This window comes from Phaethon aethereus (assembly GCF_964289735.1).
Source record: "Phaethon aethereus genome assembly, chromosome: 1".
In the NCBI taxonomy this organism is placed as follows: Eukaryota; Metazoa; Chordata; class Aves; order Phaethontiformes; family Phaethontidae; genus Phaethon; species Phaethon aethereus.
Genome location: NC_138575.1, coordinates 23,776,621 through 23,799,240, shown reverse-complemented (window position 1 = coordinate 23,799,240; position 22,620 = coordinate 23,776,621). Strand labels below are relative to the sequence as shown.

At 38.6% G+C, this 22,620-nt stretch overlaps 1 protein-coding gene across 1 annotated transcript; it reads right to left on the bottom strand.

Annotated features, from left to right (window-relative positions):
* Window positions 1-9,604: 9,604 nt before the first annotated feature.
* On the bottom strand, window positions 9,605-20,396 carry ZNF800 (zinc finger protein 800; the record flags this gene model as incomplete). The annotated part of the gene is made up of 4 exons (XM_082014340.1): window positions 9,605-11,370; window positions 14,309-14,452; window positions 18,006-18,101; window positions 20,336-20,396. The coding sequence occupies 4 exons, from the start codon at window positions 20,394-20,396 to the stop codon at window positions 9,605-9,607; spliced, it is 2,067 nt and encodes a 688-aa protein (XP_081870466.1).
* Between the last annotated feature and the right edge of the window lie 2,224 nt (window positions 20,397-22,620).

Below are 22,620 nucleotides of genomic sequence, written 5' to 3'. Positions count from 1 at the left end.
CTTCATGCCCACCCCTCACTCCAAGATTTTCTGCTGCTCTGTTTGCAGCCACCGCTCCAAAAGCCAGATTCCTTCCTAGCTCAGGGTCTTCCCACTCCTCTCCCGACATCTCCCTGGTCTGGGGAAGAGGACATGGCAGTAGATAGACACAGCTTAATAATAACCATAGCCCCAGTTCCCTTCCTGTTCACACACAAACCACTTGCCCGAAGCCCTTCATTCTTTATACCAAAGTAAAGTGAGGACAAAATGAGTTTTTATGATTGTGAATGCCACAGGGCAGGAATTACCCCGTTCCTCTCACATGCACTTAGTGTAAAGCAGTTCAAACAAATGCACCAGCCGCAAGCGCTTTCATGAATCTTACCATAGTCTCCTAGTTACTCTGCTGAATTTTATTCATTTATTTTTGCTCCAAAGATAAAAAGAAGGTGCAGCTCCACAGGCAGCAAGCCCATTCAGAACAGGAGAAACCAGCATTTCATAATAACTTGAATTTAGTTACATGCTACCATTCACCCACTCAGAACAAGTTAATGACTATGAAGAAAACGATTCAAGGGCACCAAACCTCATCTGAAAAAAAACATGAGAAAAATAAGCACTTCACTTCTGATTCAGGCACACAAAAACAGTGAGGAAAATAGGGCTCGTTAGGGCCTGAAGATCTCAAGCCATTTACTAGGTGCCTAGTGCAGGGTGAGAAACATAACTCCTGGCAACTCTTTCTCTAATCTATTTTTAAAGGCAAAAATATAAGAGAATCCACACTGGATCTCTCCCTGCTCCACCTTGCTTTTTCACAATCCCCTTCTAGGAGACTCCATAACCAAAATTTAAACTCCCAAATCAGTGGTGTTTGTATGTCTCTCCAGAAAAAAAAAATCACTGACCCAACACTATCAAATGCCAAGTGGTCTCAAAACAGCTTTCAAAATCGACCAAAAAAAAATTAATCCTACTTCAAATAAATCAAGGTGTTTAAAGAAGCTAAAACAATAAGCAGATAAATAATAATTCAGCATAACTCAACCACAGGCAAATAGTAAAGTGTTAAAAATTGGACTGGGGACTACACAGCTGAGTAAGAAGATGACCATCTCACTACTTGATGGAAAGAGAAAAAAGACAGCAAGAACCTTACATAAGGGAAGAGGCTTTTTATGAAAGAATGAGAACATTGTCCTGTAGCTGTGCTACTGTAGCTATCATAGCTACCTAGTTTTATACTTTCCTCCTTTAAGAGGTCCTTACATATTAAGTCTTGCCTCCCAAAACTTGTTAAAAAAATCTCTTAAGGATTCTACTACTTTTAACTAACTTTAACTAACTTAGCCTGTTAGTCTGTTTTTGAAGCCAAGAATGCTAATACTTGGCTTGCCATTTCCTACCACCGTGGGTCAGTCCATGGCTGGGCGTGCATTCACAAATGTATCCTCCATGCTTCTCAGTACGTTTTTCCAGGATGAAATTTCTTTTTGAAAGGAAGTCTCACACCAAACATAACTAAGTACCTGACTCTGCACTGCTGCAAGCAGTTACTTGCCTTAACATTTACAGAGAGATAAGACAAGGAAACAAACATCCTATCATTGCATCCTGATAAGATGACTGTAAACTAAAAGATGAAAACAAAAATTTGAAAAAAACTCTTCAAAGTGGAATATCTCTAGTATCACCCCAAACACCAGAAAAGCAAATTCTAAAGTTACAATCATGAAATAATGATAATTAAACTGTAACTCAGAACAACAACAGCCAGATGAAATACAATTGATGAGATGTTTGCATGCTGTTACACTGAAAAAACTGTAGCTTGCATCAATGGAAATGATCCCAGCCTGAGCTTCTAGACATTACTGACATTTAAGAAAATAGCCCCTTCAATCTTTTAAGTGTGGAAAACAATTTTCATAACGCTTAATTTGTTAGTATTTCCAAGCACGTTTCCTACATACTTCCTATACCAGCTGCAAGCATTTTCACTTATAGGGCTCTGCAATATCAAACGGTTGGCTTCGGTTTCTAGGAATGGCAACTGCAGCCAAAACTCTTTAAAAGATGTTTGTGCATCTACCTGAGGCATTCAGTGTTCTGAAATTATTAACACAATATACTTTAAATGGATCGATCACCTTACCAGGACCCAGTCAGATACTTGGTCAAGGGTAAAGAGAGTTAACTTTTTCATGAAGAAAAAACATTTTCTCAAAAAAAAATAAAACCACCCCAAACCAACAACAACAAACCCCCCAAACAACCAACCCCCCCGCAAATGCTTACAACGTTCCCAGGATGCCCCCAAGCACAGACTGTAGGAAGAGTGTGTTAAATTCTTGAAGACTCAAATCAGAACAGTCCACTTTGGCACTACTATTATGAGTAGTGGGACCTACTTTCAAATGATGGGACCAAAGACAGTGCATACCAACTGTCTTGTCTTCATAGCAAAACATCACAAGGGGCGAGACAGTTCCCTCAGAAGGACATTTACAGGAGTCATAGGTTTACCAGAGGTAATTCTAGCTTTGGACATCAAGAGGAGAGAGGAGGGTAGTCAGTGCATATCACCAAAGTTGCCCATCACGTGCAGGTTTCTGCTTTGCTATCAGTCTCCAAATGGTCCTCCATGATAGCTCCATCCCCAAGCAGTGAGGACACAGGTAATGTAGAGGCTACATTAAAAAAAAAAAAAAATACACAACAGGACAACTGCTGCCACTGCCCTCAGCAAGCAGAAGCAAGGAAGAGGATACTTCTACTGCTCCTTCCCTAAGGATAACTGAGCATGGTCAGCTGGGAGATGCCTTCAGGCTGCTGGACAAACATGGGAAGGAGGGAGCCTGCAACACCACCAGTGGACTTCAGAGAGAAGCAAAAGACTAGCAGCAAAATGAAAATCTACAGTCATGGTGGAAAAGAGTCTTTGATAAACTTCAGGAGAGGCAGCAGGCAGTTGGTGCAAACTAGAAAAACACTGAAAGTTAGCTCATACTAGAAAGAATGACACCTGCATGCAAAGAGGGCAGAAGCAGCTTCATTTTTCAACGTTTTTTACCTTTAAACTGGCAAATTCTGTTCCAATACAAAGCATTATTCCTCTACTTTAATATTTTGTGTTCTATAGCATCCATATCTCACAGGCTGGAAGGCTGCTTTTGTAACCATTTAAAAGAAAATGTGGGACAGTTTCACCTCAAGGCTCTGGTCAACTCAACTCTGTCATTTAAAGATGGATGTACATACCTCAGCGTTGCTATCTAAATTCTCCCCAAGTAGCCCATCAACATTCTCTCAATGTTCTCATTTTCCTACTGATGTGCTACACATGCACAATTCCATGTCAGCATACTAAGAAGATCCTTACTTGCATGTCAAAACTTATACCTTTATCCATTCCCAAATCCCAGATATATACAGAAAAAATTATAAAATAGCACAGAGGAGTCTACCATATGCAAAAGTTCTCTGAGGAGCAAATGTCCACATTTACCTATTGAGAATTAATAAAAAAGGGTGCACCTTGTTTTCTTCATTTATACTAACAGGAACAACATCCACATCTATTTTAAGTCTAAGCTGCAACCGACGTGCCTTGCCACAAGACAGTGACTTTAAACCATCTTACTCATCCCTTTGTTTGCTGCAGAAAGTCACAAGCTGAGGAGAACTGTAAACCACAACATCCTGGAGAACAGAACATCTGAGCAAGGGAGGGAAAAAAAGGTGTAAAAGCACGTGCACACACGATATGCTGCAAACCCCAGACTGTGCTTTTTGGTCTATGTTCTGCCCCAGAGCCCATTGAACTCTTGTAGGCAACATCAACGGTTGTGGGAAGATCATCAAAGCAAACTGTTCTGCCCCTAATAAAGTGGCTGACTCCCAGGATCAAAGCATGTAAGTAATGTGAAAGAGCAAATCCAGTTCAGCCAGGAGAGCTGAGCTAGCTATTACTCCAGAAAGGTTTGTGCTGAGAGGACAAACCAGGTAAATCCAAGTTGCCTTAGACTGAAATGTCAGGAAAACAACCACCATCACAACAAAAAAATACCAGTATTACCAGATTCTAATAAATTTAGTGCAGTGGATCACTGACACAGAGAACCTCAATCCTACTTATAACTGAGGTAAAAACACTATAAAAATCTATTTCTGAAGAATAACATTATAGCAAGATAAAAGAGCACACACTCCTCAGCCAGACTTCACAACAACCGTGCCTGCATTGCTCCTGGCAACACAGTGAAACAGTACATAGTTTAATCTATTTTGAAGAAAAATGTATTTGCTCTATGTGCTACCAAAGGCTCAGGCTACCTTCATTTCCCACTAAATCCTCCAAAGTCCACGATATTGTTTCCTCATTTGAGACATGGTTCCAACTATACAGCACTTACTATTAGGATTACCAATATTTTGCCAATCCCCAAAGCAACTGATGAACTCAAACAACCCTTTTTAAATTACATTCCCCTTCATATCTATGAAATTACTACTTTAAGACTGTAACTGAAGGATACTCTGGGAAGCGAGCTCCCTACAAAGGGGAACTAAAGCATATTCCCCAGCATTCCCTTCCTCTCCACTCCCTTTTTCAAGATGGGTGGAGAACCTTTATACCCAGCCAGAGGTCCCTCTTGAAAGTCTCCTTGTTAGTACAAACACCAGGGGTTCTCCATCAATGTAATTACTGAGGTCCCATTCTTCTCCACCCCTCATCCCCCAACCAACATACTGGTCTACCTTTGTGGTTAACCAATTGTTTTATTTCACCATTCAGCAAAAGGGAATGATGTGAAATACCTACCCACAGTTCTTTCAGCCATCAGTCAAAACTGACCTGGTTTTCAAAGTACTTCAGGCACTTGACCAGTCACACAAATCCTTCACACAGCAGCTTTAAGTCCATCCCAGCAGAAGCCAATCAAAAAACAAATGGTGATAATGACCATCAACCATCTAAGCTACAGTTTTCTTTAATTCTTCTATAAAATTAAGGAGACCAAACACTACAAGGACTTCAAGCCCTGGAATCTAAAATTCCAGACAGAAAAGACAAGTAAAACATAGAAACACTCCAAAATTAAACACAAAAAAATAAAACCAGGAAGACCAGACACCCTCAGCTGAGAGATGATTAGCTAAAGAAAAGGTGGTTGTTATTAGGCTTCAGCAAGTCTGATGCCTCCAGTATCACTGAGTTTCACTTATTGCTTATGCAAGATTTCACATCAATTAAAGCTAGCCCCTCAAAGCCTTAGCATTAGAAGATATGCATCACTTAAAAAAAAAAAAAAAAATCAGACAGGCTTCCACACAGAATACTTAGATCATCCTCAAAGTTTTCTGTAAGGTACCTCATACTCATTTCAATAAAAATCTCTTTAACAAGACTCAACCGTAATTCTAAAGGCCCACTTAGGATTTACACTTGTCTTTAGCTAATCCAAGCAAAATGAGCCAAACCAACATGCCTTATCAATGATGCAAGACTGCATCTTAATTAAAAACTTATACCCAGACACATTAATGTGTAACCCCACAGATAAGTGTCCACATGGATCCTGACTATATTCAAAGCTTTACTACAACTTTTCAGGATTTGTCAAAAAATACGCATTCTGTGGATTAAAAGCAGTAAGTAGCAATCCTTTTCCCTTCAAATTTTTGTTTCCTCCCATTCAAGATGGTTGCAAGGAAAGATTAAAAAAAAAAAAAAATCACTAAATTGAACAAGTCCATCATAAGCAAATCATTTATTTTTGTTATTGGAAAAAGATAAAACAAAGCTATTCCACAAGTCAGAATGAAAAGGAGACTTGTGCTTCGAAAGAGCTACCCAGTACATTTAAACTCATGGGAAGATATTTAAAAAAAAAGTTGTGGCAATTGCAAAGTATTAAGTCAAATCTTTAAGAAGAAATACACTACCCAAAGCTTCAAGTAGAACAAAACAATTTTATAGCTCTGTTTATCTACATGGATGCAGAATTGGAGATCCTTTAGAAGCAAGCTTACCTTTGAAAAGTGAGTAACTTCATCTCCACATATTTCAAGATGCAGACTGCACACTTACCCAGGACAGCGGAAATCACAAGGATTAGCTGAGAAATGAACAGTTATTCTATCACTACTCCTGCATTTTAATTTCCTAATCTTAATCCACAGGCATTTGGGAACATTAGTTAAAACGCATTTACATAAATAGCTTGATGTCTTCCTTCACAAAAGAATAAACAAAGATTACGGCAGTTCTTATATTCCAAACATAAAAAGAAGTAACATTAGATGGCCACCAACATTATTTGCAATGCAAAACTAGGTAATCCTATTTTCTGATTAAAAAACCAGCATAGCCCATCTCCTTCAATATTAATATTGGATAATAAAAGGATAATAAAAACAAGCTTTGCTCAGTTAAGGAAAAGATACCTTTACAAGGAACAAAAAGCCAGTATCTACAAGTGTTTTCTAAATATACAGTAAGGGTCAACCACCAGTGTGGAGAAGCGTACACTCCACAAGTGCCAAACTTTTAATAACAACAAAAATTTTATTACAACAGAATATTACAAACAACTAGTTTCAGTGATCAAAGAGTAAAACTTTACAAAAATGCAAACATTGTCATTTCAGACTGCAGAGTGATATATATTCCAGGTTTACAAACACGGCACCTTTTTGTTTATGCACATTTAAAAGTGATTTCCAGTCTGCTTTATTTTCCATCAAATACAGTACATTTATCCAAACAAAAGCATGTACATTCAATATAGAACATTTTGAGCAACAGCTACAGTCCAGTTCCCATTCACAGTATTTTTAGTGCAATGCACTAACAGGGCCAAATATTTCTCTATTCATAAAAGTATTTTTACTCCTGATCTTGTGATCAACATTTTTAGATATATTTTATACAAAAAGTATATATGAACACGAGGCACCTCCCTAAGTAAGGGAGTGAACCTATATAAAAAACATGGTATTTCTTCTGATGTACAATACCTTTCAAATTGTAGCAATTTGACACAAATCACTAAACAAAGTATTTCCTAAAAAGTTAAAAAAAAAAAAAAATAAAAACAAACCCAAAAATAACCCCAAACCACTGACGCATGAAACCTGCCAAGAATTTCATAATGGTAGGCATGCAACTGTTTTACTACAATCTTGATTAAAAGGTTAAAAAAAGGTATCTAAAACATTTTCCAAGTTATACAAAGTCAAGTGCTACCTATAGTGGTCTTTCATGATCCCGAGAGAAAAAATATTTTGAGTTTCTCCCATACTATCCTCCCTTTTTATTAATATTTAATGAAATAAGCTAACATTATAAGTGGTTGTGCACAGATTGTCTGTCTATAATACATCAGCAAATATTCACTACCTTCATATTAACATTAGTGTGTTGATCTTTCAAAAAATAAATGAAAAAATAAACTGCAACTATCATTAAAGTGCTTGTGTATAATTTTTTCTTAAAAATTAAAGAATAGAGGAATGTGGATATTCTTGTAAACCTCCTAGATGTTTACAAAGTTTTCCTATGAACCACATATGGAAACAAAATGGAGATCTTTGAAGGAACTCCAGTACAGTGAAATTCAGAATGTCCCAGAACTGGGAAATTAGTCAATATGAACAAACTGATGTTATGTCAAATACTAAAAATTAGTACAATTCAGCCAATATACACTACATTGTTTGCTCTTATACATTCATTTGTAATAAATTTAAAACAGTATAAAATACAACATTTGCCAAAGTAGGGTATCACAAAAAAATTTGAGTTGTTCATCAATTAGCACTAGCAGGGAGGACCAGTGTGCACGATGAGCTAAATGAAAATGATTTCCTAAATGAGGAACAAAAATCTTCTTCCAAAGCTGCTGTTCATTAACTTGCCTCTGTACTTTTTTTAATTTCAGGAAGTTCATTCTATACTGTGTCAAACCTCAACTGCACAGAGATAACTGCTAATTTAGAAGCACATGTGCATTTCAACTACTTCAGTGTTTTGGGAGGAGGCACTGTCCTACAAGCAGTCAGAATAGTTATTAATTTAGTAAGAAAATAACAGCTTATGAAAATGTCTCCTCCTTACAGTACCACTACCAAGATATTAGTGGTTACAACAACAAACTAAAGTCGTTTTCATTCAAATGAACTCCAAACTTTCCGAACATCACTTGAACCTATCTGAGGAGAAATGGGAATAAATTAATACTTTGAGTTTACCCATATAATTCTGTTTTAAATTACACAACATAAATAATTTACAAGGCTAAATTTTTAATTCTTGATCAAAATGCAGAAGTCACTCCTCCTCTTAAATTCAGCATAATTCAGGGTCCAGCTCAGTTCATTTTTGAAGTTCTGTCCCACTTAGCCAGCATTTATTACGAAGTCACAAAAGCACGAGATTACAACTTAACGTAGCTAGATGGCAATTCACTACGAAAGCTGAACTCAAATCAAATTACCTCCTTGGAAACAGCATTTCAGAGCTGAAGTATAGAACAAGGCACATACACTTGGTTTTCTTTTCACCAAATATGCTAGAAAGATAATTCTGAATAAGGATGTTAAAAACTCTTACAGGTATTGCTACTGTCTCTCTTCATTATAAATTTTTGTACAATCCCCCAACCTTCAGGCATCAGTCGGTCATTCTGAAATACAAACTGACCGTGTACATAATTTCCTTTTTTAAAAGGTCCTTTTGAAAATAGGCCATCTTTAACATGAAGGCCATGGAAAACTGAGAAACTACAAATACAATCCTTCTACAGTAAAAAAAATCCCAGAGTACCGTATAAGCAGAAGTTCAGAAAACTCTTGTCCAGACTTCTACACATATTTAGGCTTAAAACAAAAATTCTTGATGAGACTCGAACTCTTTAAAAACTAAATGATCACAAGTGTCCAAACCTGTGCTTACATAAATAAGCATTAAAGGAATCATATCCTAAATTTGATGATTTTAAAGATGTTTGTGGGCACCAAACTCATACCGATTTTAAAACAAAGCAATTAAGTATCCAAATTACAGAACTATTCTATGTCCTTTTGTTGACCAGGCATAGGTAATACACATTAAAACAAAAAACAAAAAAAAAAATTAAAATAAATGCACAGATGATAATCCCAATAAGTTCATAGAGATTTTTTCCGTCAACAGCTTTTACTGTAGTACATTTAGTACTTCTTCAACTGAGCCACAGAGAAGTTCATTAACAGGTTAAGTTATTCAAACCAAACAAAAGTATTGTTAATTTTTAAAAATTACTATTTTAGCAATGTACGTATACTAGCTTGATTACAATAGATGCCTTAAGACAATTTAAAGCGTTGACTTAGTACAGTTCAATCTCTATTCTATTCCAACTTCCTACAGTGACAAATTTAGAAATTAACTCTTTTCCAAAGCACTAAAAACAAAACTTAAGAAACAAATTTGACATCTACCTTAGTATTTAATCTGCTAAACCATAATATCTATGGAAAAATATGTTTTCAGCAATAAATCAACAACAGCTAAAGAAAGGCAGTGGGTTTGTTTAGCTAAAAAAAAAAAAGACAAAACACTTTTTCTTTTTCCTCACCAGACAACAGCTTTAGATCTTGTACTTCTGCCTTTGGTTTTATTTTCTTCAGGTGAATGAGATACATTTGCTTTGTGGGTTTTCTTATGATGTTCTAGAAAAGCTTTTCTGGCAAATGCTTTCCCACATTTATTGCATCGGTGCAGAGAAAAGTTTTTTGTTATTTTTACTTCAATGCCAACATCAGCTCCTTCATACTTTTTACTGGGAGAATTAGAGGTGACATCCTGTTTTGAACCAATCTGTTTTGTTTCATCCCTCTGAGGGCCTCTTTTTGTCACCTTATTTAGAACAAGATCAATTGGCTTTTTTATTGCTCTAATTTCTAAACTTGCAGTTATTTTCCCAAGGTAGCGTGGTGATTTTTTATGAACTACAGTTATATGCCTTATCACATCACGTTTGCGACGTGTTTCATAAGAGCAGAGTGGACACCTGTAGTATTTAACATAAATGTTATTTCCATCTGTGTGTAATTCAATGTGTTTTGTCAAGTTCTGTTTAGAAGTAAATTGGCGTTTACAGAGTTTACAGTAAAGCTGCTTGAAGTCAAAGCCAGCTGAAAGTTTTGGCTTCCTGGTTTTTTGCTGGCCACCTGCAGCAGATGCATTGGTTGATTTAGAGGTTGATTTAGCAGATGATTTACAGGTTGATTTACTGGTTGATTTAGAAGTTGGTTTAGGGTTTTCAGGATCCTGTTTAACTTTATTTTTCTGTGCTGACGGTGTGCTCTTTTTCTCATTTGAATGATTTGTTCCTTTTAATTCATTCTGTGGAGAAAGGGCAATGGAAGGGGGTGAAGGTTCTACAGAATCTGCTGGTTCAACTTTTACTTTTATTTCTGTGCCATTAGCAGTATTGTTGGGTCCTTTCTCTCTTTTAGAGTTCTTTCCAGAAAGAGTTATCTTGTGAACAATTTGCATGTGCCTTTTCAGCATTATTTGTGAACTATATTTTCTCTTGCACAGAAGGCATTTGCATGCAGTTAAATTGTATTCAGCCTTTGAAGACGACTTTTGTTTTCGGGTCTTAAAAGATTTTTTAGCAGATACTGTATCCAAGAACAAAGGTTGCCCAGGCTTTGTAGCTATATCAGGAGTAATGGAATCTCTTCTTAATCCTCTATGAACTTCATCAAAATGCCTCCTTACGTTGGCTTTTGTAGCAAATGATTTATAACATACAGGACAACTTCTACCTAACGTTACAAGAACATTCTTATTTCGTCCTTTCACAGAGCACTGGTTTGGTTTCTTTTTTGTTTCTATGTACTTCTTTAGCTCTTCCATCTTTTTTTTGTGCACTTTTCGAATGTGCCGGCGTACACTGCGTCTGGAATGAAATTCTTTCCTACAAAGGCAACATATCAACTGGTGGCCAAAATCAGAATTATCCAGAGAGTCCAACTCAGAATTTACGGCGGGCGGCTGTTCTTCAGGAGTAGACATCACCTTGTTTGTAATGGGATCAGCAGGAGGTAATTCTACAGTCTCCCCAGCTAGGACTGGGGCTGGAGCTGAAACAGTCTTGGGTTGCTCAGTGCTGGGTTCCTGTATCTGTACTGGAGCTTGATCAGGGGTACTACTACTTTCCATGTTCTCATCTGGGCTATCGGTCCTTGATACATACTGAAATACAGCATTCTGATTACTTTCTATAGGTTCCAATTTAATTACATATTCTTGCTTATCTACCCTTGGATAGATTGCTTCCAGGAGGTCACTTATGGCTTGACTCTGTTTATCATTTATATCTGGGAGGTCTGTGAAAAGATGCAAAGGCATTTTTTAATGATTTGGTAATTTCAAATTATTTAAACTTCAAAGTATCTTTTAACCACTGTGTCAACTCGGTCACCAAATTTGCACAAATCTTCTATTTGTACTATTTTTCTGACCATTTATATTTAGAGGCTTTGCATAATCGTTGTTCTCAAGTCAGTACAAGTTACTTTTTTATTAAAAGACAATATTGGAAGTACACCCTCCTAGCGTGCTAACACGAAAGCCACCTAAACTAAAAATCAGGTCACCTGCAATTAAACTGATCTTTCAAAATCTGTATCCATTGCAAAAATAGTGTCGTATGACGGAGTTTGTTCTGCAAGTGTGCAACTAAGCCAAAAGTATCACTAGAAACTGATTTTCCTGCTGCTGCAAATGGGCATTCTCAATAAAGGAACCTAACTCTGGAAATAAGCTCTTCTCTGAATTCTGAACAGTCCTTAAGAAAGAGCACTGCATGAAGATATAAGTAGATAAGAGAGAACTTAAATTCTGTGACAGGGAAACCTTTTAGTAATACCAAAGCAGCTAATGGGCTCAGTGATACAGAAAGACAGTAAATGTTAAGGACAGAAAAATCCTGTATAATTCAGGTGAAAAAAAATTGTACTAATTTCTCAAAAAAATAAAAACTGAGCCAAGGAAGTTAGTTTAAGAAAGAATAACTTCGCTGAGGTTCACCAAAGGTTCATCCTGTGTTCTGCCCTGATGAGTTGGAGCAGACTTAAAAAGCAAGAAAGATAGATACAGGAATTCTCCTTGTTTGTCTGATGTCAGTAAACTTCTCAAGCTGAAATTTGCCTTTAAAGTACTGTTTTAATACACCTGGTTTCCAAAAAGTTTATTCAAATACTTTTGAAGTATTTATGTTCTTGGCTACCACAGTGTTAAGTGGTGGGGGTTTGTTTGTTTTACCAGAAATACTCAAAATTTTACTGTGTGATAATTTTGATGGATAGCCCACAGTGTTTGTATTATCTAAAAAAACTAAATAATTGCTCCCATTTTTCTTCATGTCATTCATGATTTACAAGCCTCATCAATATCCTGGTTTTATATGCCAGATTAGTTCAGTGATCTAGTTCCCAGCATGATCCACTAAGCACCTGCACTGGCATAACTATGAAGTCAGGGTGCTACAGCAAAAAGGTGAGGCACTGAGATGATACAGTTCAAAATTATCCACAATGATGTGAAGATGTAATGCCTGGTAACAGCTAATTAAAAACTCACTTAGTCAGCATTATTCCTTCCACACTGCCAGCAATACATGAAAGAAGTGTCAGTACAAGAAATATGCTGTTTTGCTCATCAGAACCCATCTTTTAACACTGAATTTTTAACAGCTTTTGCAGTCAGTTTCAAATGGGACTATCTGTATAATTTTTATCAAGGGTAGTAAGTCCTTCCTATTTTATAGCACCTTCTCAGACTACTTAACTACACTAACAGATTACATCTCAAAAAAGTCATAAGGGAATAGTCTCTGCAATTTTTCACCATGGAAATGCTGAACTCCTACCTCTTGTTTACTCTCTTTTCTTTATTGAAAAAAAATCTCACTTTATTCAAGAAAAATCATACTCCATTTTATATAAAACTAAGTATTTATAGAGTTTTATTCAGAGCATGTAGTATTGTTCTCTTCATTTGCAACTCTCCTAGCAAACAGTGAAATACGAAAGCTAACCAGCCAACTAAACAAAGGATACAAAGTCAGGAGCTGGATGGGAAGTCTTTACTCAGGATAATCTTATTTTGCTTAGAAACTTTTGCATCTAAGTCAGATGCACTCCTAACCTTGCTTTGAAAATACAACTCATCCCTTTTCACAGAGAAGGTCTGTGACTGTGCAACTGGCCAAGCACACTCATTTAAGGAAGGTGACAGTACTAGTCTTTTCACCTTCTCCTTTACAACACTAGCTGACACAATGGAGAGAAGATTCACCTACATAAATTGCTTTTAGATCTGAATTTTTGAAATATTGAGGCAGGAAGGCATTAATCTGGAAAGAAAAATCCTCACTGCACCTGTATTGATCTAGTCACAAGATCAAGATAATTAGAAAGCTTTACAAAACATTTCTGAAAGCTGGCACACTTCCAAATTATTCAGCTTTACTCAGATCAACAAAGAGTCATTACTGGAATGAGACTTTAATAAATTTCTTTTTCCATAAAAATGTACATCTTTATTTTTTCCTCATAATTTAAGTTACTTTCTTTTAATAATAAAGTTTAATTTCTACAACAAAAGTGGTGGGCTAGGCACGATCACATAGAATATCTTAAAACAGTGTCAGGTGAGGTGACATCATGGGAAAGGGATAGTATTATTGAAGCATAGGTCATTAAAGAAAAGGGTGAACTTTTAGTCTGTGTTTCATGATGAGTAAGACTGAAGGATTCCATCTGTGACACTGAGCACTCCTTAAGTACAGGAGAAAATCATGGATATTGATCCAAGCCACTTTACAGGATCCAGCTGAAGTCCATCAGAGCTATGCTGATCTAAAACTGAAAAGCCTTGTTAAATCCACACTTTTCTATGAGATTAATTTCCTAGTCCTTTGGCATACTTTTTGGTATCTTTCACAGTAAAGAGGAAAAGACACGAAAGAAAAAGAGGAAGAAGGAATAAAAAGCGTTAACACTGACACTCTCCATTAAAAGCTTGGATGTATAAACCAGCTATCCAAATCATGACATTGACTTGGGTCTCAGTTGCTAATGCATATTAAGTCAGTGCTGTAGCTTCTTTACTACCACGAGTGATCTATATAGGTTACTATGGAAATTTAATTCCACTTCTTTTTTTGCATTTTGTTTCCGGTGTGTTTGTATAAATGGTACAGAAAGGTAAGTTTCTCAACTTCAGATAGCTTTATTAAATATTTCAATTAGTAAGACTTACTATCATCCATCTGGAGACTTGGAGGACAATAAAACTTTTTATGAGTAATTAAATTTGGTAATCCTCTGAAGAGACTCCGACACAATTTACACTCAAAAATGGTGTCCACATCTTTTAACAAGATATGTTTAAGTTGTTTAGTTCCTGTAATAGAAGAAACATTACACTTAAGGAAGGTTTTCTGTTCATCTTTTAATTCACACCATCCCATGAAAGTGGAAACATTTTAAACATGACAACTGTAACAGCATTTTATCTTTTGTTCATACTACTTCATTGCACTGTAAGTTTACGATACATACTCCAAGTTTCACTATGAAAATATGACCAGTTTGGAAAAAAAAAAAAAAAAAAGAAAAAAGAAAAAGTCAAGGATTATGCACATTACAATTTACAGGAAGAGTGTGATGATTTACAATAAAAACTAACAGCTAACATTAGGAAGGATTCCATACTACCGTACCTGGTTGCTGCAATACAATTGCCCAAGAGGAAAGAATAAGCACCTAGAACATTTAAAGAGGCCTGCAGTATTTTTTTCTTTAAGCTGATTGAGCGGTGCTAGGAAAACAGGATATATAGAGCTATTTCATGTAAAAACAGCATGATGATGCTTAGGCAAGAAAGTAGAACTGTAGACATATTTTCAGCCTGCTGAAAGGAAAATACATATAATTTAAGTCAGAAACTCTTCTATTAAAACATATGCAGTGTGACAAAATGCAGGTTGTCCAAACTATCACAGATTGTATACTGAAAAAAAAAAAATCCACAAAGATACAGTTTGATCTAACATTGTTGATGTAGTCTAGCTCCAGCCTCAAAGAACTAAAGGATTCAGAATTTAAGTTACACTTCAAACCTACTCCTTCATTTCCCTCTCATGAAAATTATGAACTTAATGCCTACAATTAGCAATGGATTACTAAATAATGAATACTTACGCACTCCAAATTAGAAGGAAACACTAGCTAACCAAATTCAGCTAATTTCTCTATCTTGATTTTCTTCTTATAATGGAACAAATCAAAATCAATCAAAATAAATCCAAGCAAAAATATAATGAAACTGGACCAAGAATAAATCGGACAACTATGAGACAGCATGAAGACATTCTTCAAGCTGAAACAGAAGTTCAAGTCTTCTGTCATCAGAGACACTTATTTTAAGAATTCCTTTTAAAGATCAAACTCAGAGTCACACTGCAGAACTACTTCCTAAACAAAACTCTTTCAAATATTAATAATTTCATGACAATTAATAGTTCTTCAATATGAATGGGCCTTACCAAGACAACTTTTTATTTCTTGGTGTAATAGCAGTACTACAAAATTTTTTACAACCAAGTTTTAGCAAAGCACGGTGTCGTCTTCAAAAATTGCTTAAAAATGGGACCCAAACTTGACTATCTGAGGCTACCACCCTATTTCTGTCCACTCCTATGCCATTCCTGGGCCACAGCCCTAACCTCTTGTCTTCTCCTCTTACTACTCTTCCTTCGAGTGTTACTAACCTCAGTTTCATCTGACCTGTATTTTTACAAACAGAATACTGGACAAATATTTAGATTTAATGAAAACCCCAAATTTAAAAAGTGTACAGAGTTCCCACAAAAGCAAGTTGTTTGCTCAGATCTCACCGACCAACATTTGAATTTCTACACATAAAGAAAACCATTGACAAAAACCCAGTTGAAAAAAACCGAAGATGCTCCATATAGATAAAATTCCAGGAAGTTACCAAACTGTAAGTCAGACAAAAGGCCTCCAATTTGGTGATAGCACACAATAAACCAAAATTTGGCCATGCTGTTGATGAATGCCCTAGCCATAAACCCCTCTCCCAAACAAAACAAAGGAAAAAAATCACCTAATTCTCCACTATTTCCCAATCAAGGGACACAAGGCCCCAGTTCTCTCTCCTGTTATACTGATATTTCAGTCTCCGTTCAGGACTGAAATGTTTTTGTCTCATCCAAATTATTTGGCTTAAGAATTACTGGATGAGATTAAAGGACTTATGACATACTGGAGGTCAGACTAGATGACATGGTAGTCACTCTGGCTTCAAACCATCCTTAGGCAACTATGAAGCTTTTCACTGGTAGGAGTAAGAACAATAATTGGTCCTTTTGAATTAAACTGTAGACCTTTAGGGACTTCTAGAAACAGCAAATAAATTTAAACATCCACTGGTTTTGTGGACACAGCAGGCAGAGAAAAAAAAAAATCATCTCCTCATTCTTCACCAATTGCAGATTGTGGCAATGAACAGTCAGTCGTCTGCCAGCATATGGTCTCTCCAGCTTACTGAAGCCTTCTCTATTTTGTAGTTACATCTAACTGGGGCAGGTGATATCTTGTCAAATTCTGTTAATATCTGTAAATGTTGACGCTAAAATAACATCATAGTCACAAGAAATCATTACACAACATTGGTTATTGCAAATACTTCTCTGGCAAAAATACCAAAGTTTATGCTTTTAGCAAGCAATTTCATTTTTAGAAAAAATATTCAAATTAATCTGTTATTCCTAATGCTTTGGATGACAGAAGTTTCTGCTAAAACTGCTTAAATAGTTACGGACAACACTCTGGCTTTAATCTCCATTTCTTTACCACAAGAATCAAAATAGTTTCTTTCCATAATTAAATGTTGCTTGTTCAAAACTAGCCAGTAAAACCTTGGTCTAAGTCCTTCTGCTTTCTGTCCAAACTCCCTGGAGCAGATGACTGAAGATGTCAAGGTAAGCTATCAATCTAACACCTGCCTGTGAGGACAATCTGGAAGTAACCCAGAGACAGAGTACTTGCAACTAGTTCGTGCTATTACCAGTAGAGATTCCATTAATCTGCTTCAAGCGAAAGAAGCCTGCCATGCATATCTGAGGCCTTAGGCAGTCTCAACCAAACTAAAAAACGTTACTAATAATGACTCCCACATCCAGTTTTTCTTCTTGTATTAAGTTGTTGAAATGCTAGTGAAGAACTTAAAATATTGTGCCCTTTTACAAGGCTCAGCCCAGACATGCATCCCATTACATACCAGCGATGATTTATACATGAAACATTTCATATATATAGAACAGCTCTATGTGGAAAAATCTAGAAACATATAGACAGTAGTATTAAAGGCATTGCTTTAATTTTTGTAATAACTGCTGTGTTCTTGCACCAAGGGTTGTGAAAATAAAATGTTTGGTTTGCCATATCAGAAGCGTAGAAACAGCTAGGAAACATTAAATGTTTCAATCATTTCTGGCATGCTCACCCAAACACTCAGTGGTTACTCTTAGGTTCACTGCCGTGCATTACACCTTCTGAAAACAATCAAGAAACACCTTAAAAGTACCATGATACAGTAGTTCTAAAAAGTTCAAGGTAAACACTAAATTTTCTCTTAATCTCAGGAGTTTTAAGATAAACTCATTAATAACAGCAGGAAGGGATGACACAAAAGCAGAACAACAAACTAATTTTTAATGTTTCTGAAAGATAGCTATACAACAGGAGCTGTATCTTCGCTACTTTATTCCCCTTAATAAGGGTTTTCATATAACACCTAACTCCAAAAACCTACAAATGTTGTAGGTTGCAAATATGTAGAAAGTCTTTGGTTGGTTATTTTAATACACTAAATATACACAACTCTTATAACAAGGCAATGAACATCTTAAGAGTGAGGCATAGTTTCATACCTGATCGAAAACACTCAATGATTTGTTGAATACCGGATTTTGATGTTTGCAGAGGCTGCTGTAATAATGGAGGATCACCAGGTTCCAACAGATGCACTGAAATATATAAAAGCATAATAAGCCCTTAGAGAACACTCAAGTGATTTTTATTAAGTTATGGATTTTCTGTGCATATAGTAAACTAGATAAAAAGGCCAGGAAAAGTTGGCTTACTCAAAATTTGCATATACATTGAATTAAAAAAGAGTCAATATTGAATTTTCCAGCCATGATACCTTCTGACAGTTTGCTGACATTTTGATTTATTTAAAGAAAATGTGTCTTCAAAGTTACATGTACCAAAACCACATAAATATATAAAACAAAATTAACACACTAGAAATTTCCATCAATTAAAGCAATTCCCCAGAACAACCTACTTGAGTCCCATCATTCAAACCGAAACAGATGTACAAAAAAGCATTACCAAATACTGTACTTCACAGTGTACTACGCCACTTCAATGCTGCCAGTACACAACTAAGCACTGAATCCAAATTTAAAGTAGCAATGATCAGAAAAGAGCACAAGCATAACTATGTCGCACATACCAAAAACAGCTATTATAAAACCAACAAAACCACATTCAAGAAATGCTTCTGGTTCAAGCAAACTGCTGAAGTAATACCTTATTTCTGAAGTTTCATTCCACATCACAATCTTTGTAAAATCTATCAAAACTAAAACATGTATTCATCAGGACAATTAGTTATTCCAATACGCAGTATTTATGCATATGAAAATTAACAGCATTCCATTGCGGTATATGCATATGGCAATTAAACTTTGCCCCTAGGGAAAATCAAATTTAAATGAATGAGAGCACTTATTCAAGCGCGTGCTTGCAAAATCTTTTGCTTGGTCGTCTTTCTGATTTTTATTGACAAAATAAATAGCTTCGTACTTCATAAATCGGCTCCTACCTTATCCATTTGGCTTGATTTTTGTAAGGTAAATTGTACAATAGCCATTGTAAGGTTTCTATTTTTAAATGAAGCACTGAGCATCTCTACAAAATTTATTTTTGATAAAGAGCAGTAGAGGCATAGTATAAAACTATTTAAAGATATCAAGTGCAAATAGATTAAACACACTTTGAGAGGAAAGTTGTTCTAAAAGATATAAGGTTATAAATAAATTCAAGCTGAAAAGAACATCAGAAAGAAAAGCAGTCTAAGAAAAGAACGATAGAATGAACACTCCACCCAACTATGCTGGCCCCATAATATACTATTATATATACGAACACATAACAACCATTACAAATCAGCTAATCGTTTGGGGATCTCTAACACAATGACATATTGTATCCTACTTGCCTATTGCCTATTCTTCAAAATAGTATATTTTGGTTTGTATAGTGCCTCTAATATGCATGTGCAACACCCACTGACATCAAGAGGAGTGACATACGTGAAGCAGACATAACACATCACTGTTATTTGTAAAGCAAAAAAAGTATTTTAGCTCTTTTAAAGCATTATAACAACTCAAAACCATTTCATCTTAACCCAAAGAAACGTTTCTACTAGCTGAACAATACCTACTCTAAAATTACATTTAATTAAAGGAGCATTATCAAAGTTGCCATGCTCACGCTTTCAACTAGTAATTGCCCCAGCTGATGCCTTTCTTTTCAAAACACAAGTGAAAGCATCCAAATAACAAACGCTACAAGGCGACAAGAAAGGAACCAAATTTCCTTTTAGGCTACCAATTTTAACACTAGGCAGAACAATTACAAAAAAAATCTAGAAAGTTGGCTGAACCTTCTAAGTATTCATTATACTTTCCACTGATGGCATCTTCCACATCACACAGCAGTGGAATGCAAAGAACCGTTTCAGGACTTGGTTTGGTTTTTTCCTCTTCTGAGAATAAGATCTTCAAGTTCACCAGAGAAGATGTAAAGTAAAAATATAAGCAGAGAATGCAACAGGTTGCCAGAAAGGTCGTTTTACAAAAAAAAATGCAGAAAATTACACTTTCTACAAATAAAAAAGGCCAGACGTTTTACACAACTTCTTGCCTTCCTCTGCTCGCCACATACAATGCCCATGTCGTGGCTTGGAGGTTACTGCAAACCCTGCAGGAACTGAGAAACTATCTTCCTGAAATAATTTTAACATGACAGTTCAAAGATATCAAAAAAAAGTGACCAAACAAAATTCAGAAACTTTTAATATTCCAACCTACTACTAACGATGCACATTTGCAACATCACAACAGTTTCTGCAAGCTTTTAACGAAGGAGGCAAGTAAAACAGCCAAAGCATCACACACCACTGTACCTGGCTCACAGCATCCATGGTGATGGTGGTCAGTCTGACAACACTTGTCCCTTAGAGGCATTTTCCGTGCGCAGGATCTACTTTCCTTCTACATCCAGCAGCTCGTTTCTGCTAAAAGAAGCAAATTAACTGTCACCGCCCCACCCAGGACAGGCGGCTGGGGAGCGCGCTAACCGCGCACACCCACTTCCTACGGCGGCACGGCCGGACCAGGCCAGGAGCAGCGGCACCCTGCGCGCAGGAGAAAGTTTCCATTGTTTACAGCAGGTCTCACAACGCCCTCTGCGACGGCCGCTGCGGCGAGCCCGGCTGCTCCGCTCCGCTCCCTCCCGGGGCCCGCCGCCCAGCCCGGCCCCGCCACCTGCGCCTCGTCCTGCGGAGGAGAGCCCCCGGCCGCCGCCGGCCTCCCCGCCGAGCCGCCCGGCCCCGCACTCCCTCAGCGGGCGGCTCCCGCCGCGCCGCTCTCCCACCGCCCCTCGCCGCGTGCCGTCCCCACCTCCCAGCTCTCCTCCCGCAGCCCCGGCCGCCAGGACCGCGTCCCTCAGCTCCGGCGGGGAGCGAGGCGGAAAGCCGCGTCCCCGAGAGCCAGCGGCCGCAGCCCGCCCGCCGCCGGGCCAGGCGCCCCCCGCGGCGCTGCCAGAGACGGAGCCGGGCGCGCCCGCCGCCCCGCCACGCGCGAGCCCGGGCGGGGAGGGGCGAACGGCCGGCAGGTGACAGCGGGCGCCACACGCCGCCGCCGGGAGGAGGGAGGCGCGGCGGGCGGGCCGCGGCGGGCGAGCCCCTACCTGGGAGAGGACGGGCGGCTTCCCTCTCCCCGAATAAAACTTTATTCTCTCCTGTCCCGCCAGCGCGGCGGCCGCTGACCCCGGAGCCGGATGGGCACAGGGGCAGGAAGTGACTGCGGCCCTGGCGGCGAGGGGCAGCGCAGTGCGCAGGCGCCTCGCCCGCCGCTCCCCCGCCCGGGCCGCACAGGTGCCCGGGCGGCGGCACGCGGCGTGGCGGTTGTGGGGCGCGCGGCGGCCGTTGGGCGGGCCGGCCCGGCCGGGGATGTGGCGCTGGACTGCGGCGGGACGGTGCGGCTGGGCGCTCCCGCGCCGAGCGAGTCGTAGGGGCGGCCTGAGCCTCGCTGCAGGGGGTAACCGCCGCGCGGGGGGCTCGGCGGGCGGCGGGAACCGGCGCCGTCCCCGTCCCTGCGGGGAGAAAGGCTTGCAGCCACGCTCTGCCCACGACGGTCGTGTGCGGGGCTACCATGGGGGCAGCGGTGCTCGGAAAACGGTGGGAGCAGCCACCATCACCTGAGGTGGCGTTTCTGCCTCGTCGCAGCCTGGTCTGCTTTATTACAGTGTTTTTTTTTAAAAAATCATCAGTTCTAGTAAATTCGTCATGGAAAAGGAGTAAGGGTTCCTTTTGTGAGAGAGAGTTGTGTGATGTGTATTCCAAATACCGGCAAGAGGACGTCGGTCCACTATAAGTGAATGGCCGGGCAGTTGGTGTCTCCAGATAGGTTTCCACAGGTTGTCTACTCAGACCTACACTCTTGGTGCACTTCTCTTAGCAGCTTGGGTTGGGGAAAAGGTAATAGTTTTTGCCAAAGGAAAGAGCACAATTAAGTCTTCTTCCACTTAAGGAAAAGCTTCAGTCATTTAAGGAAGACCTACAAGGAAATGTAAGAAATAAGGACATCATTACAGTAAAGATGCTGAGTGATGGTACTAACATAGAAACAATCTCTCAAGTTTTGGCTTGTAATAGCATCACTTCTTAATGGAGGTGGGGTTCGTGGTTTCAGACAAAGTTCAAAGTCACATCTACTGTCCATGTTGGAGTAAGATGTCTCACACTGTTTCTCAAACCAGGTATGGAGAGAGCTTACCATCTGTGACCATCAATTTGTAAGCAATACAGTCTTTTAAAATATGGATATTGATTTCACCAATAAGTCTTTTTTCCCCAAAGCAGCAGGAGGCCAAATTCAAGCTCCATAAAGTCCATTTGGGTTTTGGTTCATGAACTGGAGGCACCTTAAGTGTCAAAGAACAGTTCAAACAGCCTCTGTACCCCAAGTACAGTAGAAGTCAATTCAAACCTTTATGTTAGGCAACCAAATGCAGGTCTCCACTTATGTTCAGAGGTGTTCTCATCTTGATGAGCTTAGCTGCATCCCGAGCCCTGCTGTGTTTTAGACACAGGCTACAAGAGGCTTAGATTCCACCCAGCCATGAAGCTGCGTTCAGCCCACATACAGCACATTTGGGTAAAGCTGTGAAGCTCATGGGTAACAAAAG